Source organism: Mytilus galloprovincialis, chromosome 13, assembly GCF_965363235.1.
Source record: "Mytilus galloprovincialis chromosome 13, xbMytGall1.hap1.1, whole genome shotgun sequence".
NCBI lineage: Eukaryota > Metazoa > Mollusca > Bivalvia > Mytilida > Mytilidae > Mytilus > Mytilus galloprovincialis.
In genome coordinates, this window is record NC_134850.1 from 26528513 (window position 1) to 26540950 (window position 12438).

The following is a 12438-nucleotide window of genomic DNA, read 5'->3' on the forward strand; positions in this document are numbered from 1 at the left end:
GGTCCGTCGAACAACGAATAAAATTGGTGTGGCCTAAGTGTATTATAAGGATAATTTGAACTACACATCATATAATAATCTTATTAACGATGAAACAAGGCATGTGATGATGGTCTACGTTTATAAATGATAGGCATTGAAAGTATGCAAGTTACTTTATCACATATTTGTTACAAAAACATTTAGTTTTGCATATGCAATAACCGCAAAATTGTCCTACTCATATTGCTGTCCTGCTTAAAAAGTGGTAATTGGTTATTAGGCCCCGATTAAATGTCGTCACGTCATTGCGTCCTTACCAACAATGACAAACAATGTCGGTGTTTGTATTGAAAACTATGATAATTCTGTTACAATGGCCACTAGTAATAATGTCGTACCAACTACTAATATTAGCGATTTAGCCCCACTTATGCAAATTTCTCGCTTTTGTGTATTACCATACTGAAAAATAGGGAGCAATGTTACAATAAATGTGTATGCAGTAAATGATAAAAATTTATAGAAAATGTGATGCATCTTTTTGCAATTGAATGTGTTTGCCTGTTCTGCAGAACTAAAATATGTGATAAAGAGATTATAACATGTTTTTCCATATTGACCTTGGTATCATCCCTCGACCCATATCATACCTAGGGTAAAAAGGGCTGATATGGTAGTATTAACAACCTCAGAAAATTTAAAAATTACACTTTTTTTTCGTTTGAATTTATCCAAGAACAAGAACTAACCCCATTAACACATTCAGTTATGATTTGTCAAGTTAATTTTGCTGGCATATCATTAACTATACTTATTAGAATAAAAAGAAATGTTTGGTTTACGTTAATGAGATATACAGTTTTCAACAATAGACTGGTTGATAAAATATAAGTACAGCCGAAAAACGTCACGAACCTGAAAAAAAGAATATGAAATAATTGTCATTTAAACCCAATAGGTCACCTTTGAGTTATGTCCCTCACTGGGACAAAAACGTCAATTGTACGCGCCTAATGACGTCATTAAGCAGAAAAAGTGGATCACTTCGCTATTAAAGTTCATTATGTGTCTTTGTGGTTGTCATTATGCAGGATAAACTAGAAATAATATTTGATCTGTAGGTACTTAATCACAATTCTTTAATGAAACCATTGCTGATATAAGATATAAGATACAAAAATTTATTTTGGCTAATTATTCATGCAATACAGCATAATATTTTTTCAAACACTCGCTTAACATATCAAGGTTGGGACATTGCTCCTCATCGCACGAATGATGTTCACTAAAACCAAAGTTGTTGACAGAAATGCAACAAACTCGAGAGTGGTCTATTATCTAAAGAATGTGACCATGTAGGAGGAAGTCTGAAATACAAAACAGTTAACAATCTAAAAGTAAACAACCTTTACTACTTTCATTCATATGTTCAAGAAAACTTTCCAATGTCGTGCGCATACTAACAGATGTCTGCTTGAAAATTCCAAAACGTTCATGTATATTGATGACGTCAAAACAATACAAACTTATTTATTCAACAACTACTACTTATGTGTCTAACTTGAGAATTATTTTTTTCATTTCTAATTTTTAGCAACAACATAGGATATTCGTTTTCAAGTTCATCCGCTAACGAAAGCATATTGTCTTTTTCAAGAGCAGAGGAAACGTCGTTTAGAACGGCTTCATCACCAGCACGCTTCAACCATTTTAAAAGACATTGGTATATTTGCTCTGTGACGTTGTTCGGATAATCATGGCAAATTTCCTCAATCTTACGCTCTGCGACCTGGGTTTCATAATACTTTGCTACAAGGTAAAATATTCTAATTATTAACGTGTGGTCCTTTAAATGAACTTATGCAATTAACTAGACTTAAGTAGCATGTAAGAAAATCAATACAATAAAATAAAAAGGAAAATTACAACAACAAAAAAACTCCGATGAAACTTCAAAACAGAAAGTCCCTAATCAAGTGGTAAATTTAAATGATAAAACACATCAAACAAATGGACAACAACAGTCATATTCCTGACTTGGTTCGGGCATTTTCAAATGTAGGAAATGGTGGATTGAACCTGGTTTTAAAGCGCTAAACCTCACACTTTTATCGTAACTTTAATTTGTCTTCTTTTTTTTTTTTTAATATCGTTGAACAACTGACAGCTATAATATTCTGATATACATGTTGTATTGTTATTGTATAATATCGTTATCTTATTTTGAATTGTATTGTTTACTAAATATATTTTTAAAAAAATCTTACAAAATAAAGTTCTCATTACTGACTTCCATTCACCGAGGTTAATTATAACGGAAATACGTCGGAACACTGGAGACCACATTCTATCAGTTTCTGTAGAAGGACATGCCTCATCACTTCTGTGAGCTTGTCTTGCTGCAGGCAAATTAGAACGTATTTGGACAGTTTGTTGATTATTATCTGAAAGCATAACTATAATGAAAGTGGTGATCATTGTAATAACAATACAAGAAGTAAACTTGTAGTTATTTTAAAGTGGGTGAATAGTTTTTGACATGGAAATTGTTTATTGCTGTTTAGCCCAGAAGTAAGTAAAACACAATCAACAAAGCAAGCAGAACTAGTATATGTTTTCAATATTTTAGTACCCCTTTTTTCAGTTGGCAAACACTTGTTAGCAAGTTAAATATTTCATTTACTAGTATATGACTGTATAAAACCCTTTCATGAACGGATATAAGAAGATGTGGTATGAGAGCAAATGAGACAACTCTCTATTCAAGTCACACTTTGTAAAAGTAAGCCATTATAGGTCAAAGTAAGGTCTTCAACACTATGTATTGGCTTACTCCAACAGCCAGCTATAAAGAGCTCCACAAATTACTAATCTAAAATCCTTCAAACAGGAAAACCAACGGTATATTCTAAATAAAATAGAGAAACACTTATGGACCATTTCAGCAAACAACAACCACTGAACATCAGGTTCCTGACTTAGGAAAGGTGCAAACATATGCAGCGGGTTTAAAGTTTCATTAGGCACTAACCTTCACCCTTACTTGAAACAATAGTGTAACTTTTAAAGTGCATTTTTGGTGCTAAGCATTTAAAAAAATAAATTCAAACTTTTGATCTCACGTCATATGTTTTAATAACATCTATGCAATTCAACTCACTGCTATTGCTGCTTTGGGATTCAATTGCCAAATCATTCATTTCAGTTCGGCCTTTTTCATTAAACCTACAACTAAAATGCAAATATGACTGTTGAGCAAATGATACTGTAAGATGAATACGATCAATGTTTTTCATTTATTCGATTTAAGATATTTGTCTTCATTTAACTTTTTTTTTTAGTAGTACATGTATATAGGACAACAACAGTGTTGCAGTTCTTTTACATAGAAATAAGGTGATATTGTATGTCTGATCTAAAAGAGTTTAAATAACGTTGATATAACCTTTCACTGCAATCAATACGAGAAGTTATGAATAGGCAGCAGACCAAGATTTTGTTAATGAAGCGAATATTCATTTAGAATAAAACATTTTTTTTTTAATATCAAATTTTAGATTAAAGCCATTAAAAGTGGCAAATTATATTGAATCATAAGCCCAACAAAACTGGACTGTTATTCCATTAAAATTTACCACTTTTCCTGCACTGTAGAAAGATATCCGTATCTGTACAAAAGCAAAAGAACAAGAACAGCAATACCAATCATAACAGCTATTATCAGGATTGGCACATAAATTTGCCATGACTGTGATTGTCCTGCGAAAAAAATAAAAGATCGAGTTTAACGATTTATGTAACTGGTTCATTGAGAATGAATCGAAAAGATGACTGGGAAATGCTAATTTGGTAACTTAGTAATTTTTCTCGTCCAGAACATGCATGAAATATTTGCCAATCGACGTTAAGAAACCTAGTACAATCATTCTATTGATCATAGAGGTTTGATACTCGTGTGTATAAATTCTATTTAAAAATATGTGTGATCTAAAGTTTGTAATACATTATTAGCTATGCTTCTTTTCTCCATTCAACTTTGCAACAAATATAGTTATCTAAGTAAGTAAATTGTTTATTATAGTGACATGTGTAAATCAGCATAAATATATAAATTTGTACGAAATATAATTACATGTATAATAAGCCCGGCCCAATGGACCAATACGTCACCTTTTACTTTCAGTTCAATATAAATGTTCTATTTATTCGTTTTGTTCAGTCTTTATTCATTTATATAATGTTTATAACTTGTCCTTTCGTCTAAGTTCCAAAATGAGTCATTTGTCTTTTTTTAAATTTGTGGTTGAACTCTTATTACCATATTTTCTAAAATTTGTAAAATTAGAATTAATATTTTTCTATGTTTGATTACAAAATAAGTACCATTTGCTGCACAGACAGTGTTTCTTGTTCCGTCACACTCTTGTTGAATTGTTTGATCTGAAGTGCATCTGGAGCACGATAAACATTTGTCTTCTAATGAGGTTGTTGTCGAATATGTCCCTGGCCTACATGGTAAACACTGGGTATCACTGATGGCTGTGCCTGAAGAAAAAAGAAATTTTTATTATCACAAAGAACGATACGGAAATCTTAAAGAAATGGTAAAAAAGACATGTGTTTTAAGTTTCTACAATAAAATACATTCATAAAATATATTTGTTAATCATTGTCATAAATCAGGGTGTTAATTAGCCATTGAACAGGTTGAAATCACATTTTTTTTTCTTAAAATGTCCTGTACCAAGTCAGACATACGGCAGTTATTATCAAATAGTTCGTTTCTATGTATGTTTGCGTTTTTTCTGTTGCTTTTCATTGTTCCTGTTGTTTATTTGTTTTCCACTTTTAGTTGATGTGTTTCCCTCATTCTGAGTTTGCTACCCGGATTTCTTTTCTCTCAACCGATTTATGATATTTGAACACCGGTGTACTACATTTAAAATTGAGAATGGAAATGGGGAATGCGTCAAAGAGACAACAACCCGACCAAATAAAAAACAACAGCAGAGGGTCACCAACAGGTCTTCAATGTAGCGAGAAATTCCCGCACCCGGAGGCGTCCTTCAGCTGGCCCCTAAACAAATATATACTAGTCCAGTGATAATGAACGCCATACTAATTTCCAAATTGTACACAAGAAACTAAAATTAAAATAATACAAGACTAACAATGGCCAGAGGCTCCTGACTTGGGACAGGCGCAAAAATGCGGTGAGGTTAAACATGTTTGTGAGATCTCTTTTTTGCCTTTATTTATGTTTATATTGTAGCTGATGATTGATTTATGCCCCACATCTACTTTGAATTTATACATGAAAAATAGATGGGATACAATGGCATGCTAATGAGATAACTACGCATGTATGGACGCGCATGAATATGGTTATTATTAGAATATATTTGTCCTTCATACAAAAGACAAAGCGCACGTGAACTTATATTTTAGATTAACTTTATATATTGCAGTGAAGATATGTTTGAAACTGTTGAAATGCCATTGTATGTCTGCTTCATTCAAGTAATATCAATTGCGGTCTTGATGAGAGCGGTTTGTTATCTTTAAATATGCATTTCCCATACATCCTTTTAGGTTTGTCTGTGTATATATTTTTGTTGACTGATTTATTTTTGCATTATTCATTATATAATATTATCACTGAAAATTGTCACATTTCAAAAAGTTGAGTGTGTATTTTCACCAATGATGTGCATTTATAAAGAAGTATTTGAAATTACTGCAACTAAAACTAAAATCATTGTTTGATTATAAAAAATAAACTTAAAACCTTTTCATTTAAACATATAAGACTGATCTACGTTTACATGAAGGCAACCAAATGCATTTCTTTATTACCTTGAAGATATACCTCCGTTCCAGGCGGACAATCACTAAGAGGGACACAAATCCACTCCCCACTTCCTTTTGAGTGATTGTAGAAACCATCTTTACAACGACATGTTATGTCGGCAGTAGAATTACACTGATTTACAATAATTGCATTCGGATCCACGCAGAAATTTCTACAGGCCTCACATCGCATGGCTATATTATAGTTCCCATTGTATTCTCCCTTTGGGCACGGCTCACACGTAGCTGTTGTTTCGTTTACTGTACAATCTGCCCGTTTATAAAATCCAGGTCTACAAACATAACATGTTAGTCCGTTTAAGGCCAGGTAAGTTGAATGAGGTCCAAAATTAGTACCAAGAGACCTTTTCTCTCTATGTGCCGTATTACTCTGTATATATGCTTTAGTCAAAATGGTATGTGATATTTCAACATGTGGAAGACAGTTAATCATTCGTCCAGCCAAGCAAACAAATAATGTTAGTATGTAAAGCATTTTCATTTGGCTTGCCTGAAATGAAATAATTGAAAATTGACCATGAACGATTTATCTGCAACTCAGCGTAGAGCAGGCAACAATCATCCAAACAATTAGTCAGACTTTTTTGTCTTTTATTTGTCTCACATTTTAAAGACTTTTAATATTCATTCGTTTTTGTATTTTGACAATGTGCTGGATTTAGATTTTTATTCATATGAATAGTTCATTCGTAGTATGCATTTGAAAACTGCAAACATGATCAGCAATACATAAGTACATACGAGAAATAATCCACATGTGACCCTATAGTATTATGAAACCAATATAGCAGATGTAAATTTAAAAGTGTTCTGGAATCCCAAACTCCGAAACAGTGGTGACGTTGCTTCGCTAAACTAAAGTCAACGTAGCGTAGTAAAGAGGACGTAACCGCTGTTTCGGAGTTCGCTGGAATCCTTCTGTTGGCTTTCGGTTATTAGGCTGTGAGCGTTCCTGGTGAAGGTAAATCTAGAAAACACTTCGGACGAATGAAATTTATAACGTGTTGTTTTCAATTTGTATATCCTATCGCCGTGTGGAGAACCTATAATGGGTTTACCTACAGACAAATATTTTACAATGCATTAATTCAGATCGCTGTAATCACCGCCCATACAAATGCTCTACACATTTAGGTGTAGGTAAAAGTGTATTTACATTTGGGACTGATATAATTCAATTTACATTTATTTGAGAAGTTTATAATCCAATGCACGAGATCTTTTCTTTAACTATTTTTTTTATCAATAATATCAACAATATTTAGCCTAAGGTTTTCAAATTATAAACTGTTTTTAAATTTTTAAATTCATCACGCTCTCATCTGAGACTATTTATATATTTAACTTGTCAAGAAGTTAATATTAACAATTTAATATTTGGCCTTGTTTTTTGTAATCAACTCCTGTAGGAATATTATGAATTAGACATAAGAAGACCAAATCAGAGTCTGTTATTTTTAGTTTACTTTTACCCAATATCACAAAAAGCATCATTTGTTTAAATCACTTATAAGTATAATTGTCAAATAAAAAAAAGTAATACCAATGTATTTTATCCGTCATTGAAAATAAATATATGTTTTTCGGTCTTCATGTGGGGTAAGTTGTATATATTATATGAATAATTGTAGGGAGGCTAAAGTTTTGTTAAAGACATGCACAAGTAAATGACTAACTAACTGTTAGCTTAATCGATTTTAAATATCCATCAGATGCTTGTATTTATAAGAATACAGCCATGTGGTATTATTTGAAAATAAGAAGATGTTTAAGGATTGTCAAGTATAGACGAAATGATACAGAAATCATCAACTATAGGTTACTGGTTACGTATGGCCTTCAACAATGAATAACACCACATAGTCAGGAATATAAGGCCTGAAATTACAAATTTAAATTCAAATAATTCAAACGGCCTGATTTATGTACAAAATAATGAACAAATAGCAAATATGATATACATCAACAAACGACAACCACTAATAGCAGGCTCCTGATTTTGGCAAGCACATACATAATTTAGAGGGATTAAACTAGTTTGAAGTCGCACCGACACCCCCTAGCCCGGGAAAGGGGTGTAACAGTACAACATAAGAACAAAATATAATAAAAATTGAAATAGGCTTACTGTGAAAACCATTCATTAAAGACCATAGATCCTCACCATAGGACACAGATGTTAAACAGCTGTAGCTGACTGTACAGTCTTAAAGTTACTATAAGATACAGGCGAATTTTAACTTACAAAAAGCTTTCCGAAATAGAAAATATGCTATGCGAAAAGGAAAGGAAGCTTAAATAGTTTTACCTCTTCGAAAGAAAGTGAAAAGGTATTAAAGAGAATAAAAGAAAGACGCACATCATTTTAGCTAAAAGAAACAAAAGAAATGACAAATAGTCAGAAACAATTTTCACACTTGTTTGAGCAACACCAACCCAATCCTAGAGAAAACCATCTTTGAAGCTAGATGATGTGAAAGGTTTTTTGTTGATATTTGTATTGATTTGTGGACTATTGTTTGTATTTTCTCCCTCTTTGTAACTTTTGATTCTGATTATTATATTATATTATTATCTTTTTCTATTTCCTCTATAACATAGTGTGTAAAAGAGGGACGAAAGATACCAAAGGGACAGTCAAACTCATAAATCTAAAACAAACTGACAACGCCATGGCTAAAAATGAAAAAGACAAACAGAAAAACAAGAGTACACATGACACAACATAGAAAACTAAAGAATAAACAACACGAACCCCACCAAAAACTAGGGGTGATCTCAGGTGCTCCGGAAGGGTAAGCAGATCCTGCTCCACATGTAGCACCCGTCGTGTTGCTTATGTGATTACAAATCCGGTAAATAGTCTAATTCGGTAGGTCACATTCATGAAAGGGAAGGGGATTGTAGTAACGACGTAAGGAACATGTCCGATATCATTTGTGAAACGGTTATTCAATAACGGTCAACCAACTCTCGATGGCGTATGTAAGATATGATGTAGAAATTAGCCAATATTGAACAATATACCCTCTTCTGTGTATATAATGATGGGAGATCAGTAAGACTAGAAGACTTGATTTGCTGTTGTATCATTAGATCATTATCATACAGAATAGACAACTATTAGTAAGTCAAAATCACATGGATATAAGCACATAGCATAGGTCGCAATCCCTATTTTGGTTTTTTTTTATGTGGAGTCGTTCGACCCTGATCAAGTAGGAATGGATCTGATCTGTTTGTTTCTTAAGTGCCTGTTTAATCTGGATTATCAAATTGATAAAGTCATTAAATGATGATATATATTACTTTTACAAATAAACTCATCGTAGATACCAGGATTAAATTTAGCATAAATTTCGTTATAATTTTTGAAAGTTGTCTTAAATGTAGACGAATTCTAAATTTCCTCGAAAACGTAAGCTTACCTTAAATTAGAGTGAGTGGAATTCTAGATACAAAGTTTAAAATTCTGAGTACCAAATCCGGGTATCAACGGCGTCACAGATATTTATTTATATAACCGTATATTTCCCTTTACTTATATTTAAACTGTAATATATCTTGATCTATTCACTGTTTTGTTACATGAAAGTGAGGTATTAGAACGTACCGAAAAAAAAAATATATTCAAATTGGCACGGGGGAAACAAATAGCGTGGTTCAAATAGTACAAAGACATAATATTTTAATTGAGCTTTAAAATATTGGTCAATAGAATAAACAGTATCACCTACACATTTCTTTCCAAAGACCATGCTGATGGTTTGCGATAAAATATCAAAGATAAATATATAGATATAAAGTTTAAAAAAATATCTTCATAAATCTAAACATGCTAAATATAAATCTTTTATAGTTCTTGTAGATATTAATTATCAAGACTATGGTCAGTGGAGTGGATCGGCTATGATAGACGTGAGTGGGCCCATTTGAATTGAAATAGGGGATGGTAAAATTTGTATGAACTTTATTGACACGACACGGATGCTTGAAAATATTCTAACATTTAAAAATTAATTTTATAAATAAAAAAAATCTTCATTTAATAGACTTTATAAATTGACAAAATGTTTTTATAGACTTAATTACAACAAATATGATGTCCTCGTGTATAATGATATTTACAAGTTGTTTGCATTATTGCCAAAAGATCGTTGCAATCCAGATTTTCATGTTATTATAAGTTGAAAGCCGAATCTTAACTCACAAAATCCTTTTCGAAATAGAAAAATGTTATGAGGAAAAACCATTGTAAAGCAAAGAAGCTAAAGTTTTACATCTTCAAAAGAAAATGAGAATGTATAAGAGAGAATAAAAGAAAGGCATACATCATTTTAGCTAAAACAAACAAACAAAAAATGGTAAAAATCACACTTCTTTGAGCAACATCAAATCAAACATAAGGAAACCATTTTTGAAGCTAGAGAGTGTGAAAGGGTTAATGATGATATTTGTATTGATTTGTAGACTATTGTTTGTATTTGTATCCCTCTTTTTAACTTATGATACCGATTGTTATTTTATATTGCCATCTTCTTCTATTTTCGATATAACACAATGCGTCAATACAAGTCACACTGTAGAAAGTAACCTGCTATTGTCCATAAAAGGATGGGAGATCACTAAGAATAAGGGACTTGTTTTTCTATTGTATCATTGATTCATTATGATTGCAAAAGAGATAGATAACTAATTATCAAAGTCCAGATGACGTGGATATAAGCACCAAAAATCAAGTTTGAATTTCTCTTTTTATGGGGGGATGTATGTTGTTCGACCGTGAACATACAGGAATGGCTTTTTTCTGTGTGTCTATCAACTGGCTGTGAGGTTGTTTTTTTGTTTTTTTTTATCTTAATCCGGATTATTTTAGTTGAAGAATTATAATTTATTATGCATATTATATATTACTGCTATGATTATCTGTATGTAAATATGATGTCTTTAATATGTACACAATCATTATTTTCTTGAAAATGTAACCTTCATTTTCAAGAGTTTTCATTTTCTTGGAAAATTTATAAATTACCTTCGGAGTACAGATTCGGGGTATTTAACATGTTGAAGGCGTCACAGCAGTTTAAAAATCATTTAATTATAGAACTGTATTTACGTGTAGTTATATTTAAATTAAGTATTTTTATCTATCAAATGTTTAAGTTCAAAGGTGAGCTATTAGAACATCACGACAAGTTTTCATTCAAAATTTATAGGAGAAAAAAGCGGGGTTAAATTGAATATTAAAAAAATCATATTTGAATATTTTTTAGAAAAAAAATAAAAGTAACACTTACACATTCCTTTCCGACACCATGTCGATTTTTGAGATGAAAAAATATTTTTAATGCTAGATATGTAGATATGAAGATATGAAGTTTTAAAATTTACTTTCACAAATCTAAATGTAAATCACGTTTAGATCTTGTAAAAAATAATTATTATGACTATGGTAAGACGACTTGCTGGGCTTGAATAGGAGTGAGAACTAAAATAAGGGGATTGTAAAATTGATATGAACTTTATTTACACGACACGGATCGATGCACCAGCATACCATACTCTCTGCTTGAATATGATCTAGCAGTAAAATTCATTTGATGTATTAAAAAAACCATCAAAACACAAAACAAACAAACAAACAAAAAACTAACTTTCTAAAAATTCTTCATTAAATAGATTTTATCGATTAACAAAATATTTTTATAGACTCACCTGCAACACCTTTGATGTCCTCGTTTATAATGATAGTTAAAAATTGCTTGCAATGTTGCCAAAAAATCATAGCAATTAATCCATTGCGTCATATTGTCATGCGATATACTTTTTATTACGCTTCGTATATTTATTACTAAATTAGAAAGCTATGTTATCTGGATTGTTGGTCATGGCCGAATTAACTTCAAAGGATATTCAGAATGAGATAGTTTGATAAGGTATTATATATCTAGATATATACAAATATCATCTGATGCCAAACGTCATAGTTGGTGTAGACAGACCAAAACGCATTCTTAAGATCTATATAGAAAAAAATCAAAATTGACAGGATTAACTTCAAAGGATATTCTGATAGTTTAATTGATAGGGTTTATATCCAGATATATACAAATATCTTCTTTCGTCACATGTCATTTTTTGGTTAAGTCGAAGCGATTTACGCTCAAAAATGTCGATCTTTATGGGCAAAAAAAGAAATGAACCAGAGATTTTATTTTTATCTTATGTAACATTTCACACAAATAATTTGTAGGATAAAACAATGCACGTATCATGTCTGAAAAATAATGCGTATTGGCGTTCGCTAACTAGAGGTTCTAAAGAGCCTGTGTCGCTCACCTTGGTGTTTGTCCATATTAAACAAAAGACACAGATGGATTCATGACAAAATTGTGTTTTGGTGTCAGATGGTGATGTGTTTGAAGTTCTTACTTTACTGAACGTTCTAGCTACTTAAAATTATCTCTATCTACAATGAACTTGGCCCGTTAGTAACAGAGGAAAATATTTTATAAATTGACTATAAAGGACAATAACTCCTTAAGGAGTCAACTAACAATTTTGGTCATGTTGACCTATTTGTAG

At 31.7% G+C, this 12438-nt stretch overlaps 1 protein-coding gene across 2 annotated transcripts; it reads right to left on the reverse strand.

Moving 5' to 3' along the window:
• Nucleotides 1-1374: 1374 nt before the first annotated feature.
• Nucleotides 1375-11698, reverse strand: LOC143056522 (uncharacterized). Of its 2 annotated transcripts, none has more exons than XM_076229606.1 (7): nucleotides 11569-11698; nucleotides 5839-6343; nucleotides 4366-4527; nucleotides 3618-3741; nucleotides 3143-3207; nucleotides 2250-2426; nucleotides 1375-1791 (listed from the first exon to the last, which is right to left on the reverse strand). In XM_076229606.1, the coding sequence occupies exons 2-7, from the start codon at nucleotides 6332-6334 to the stop codon at nucleotides 1517-1519; spliced, it is 1299 nt and encodes a 432-aa protein (XP_076085721.1). In that variant the 5' UTR covers nucleotides 6335-6343; nucleotides 11569-11698; the 3' UTR covers nucleotides 1375-1516. The 2 variants fall into 2 exon arrangements, with proteins under 2 accessions (XP_076085721.1, XP_076085720.1); XM_076229605.1 differs by having other exon boundaries at nucleotides 3143-3213.
• Between the last annotated feature and the right edge of the window lie 740 nt (nucleotides 11699-12438).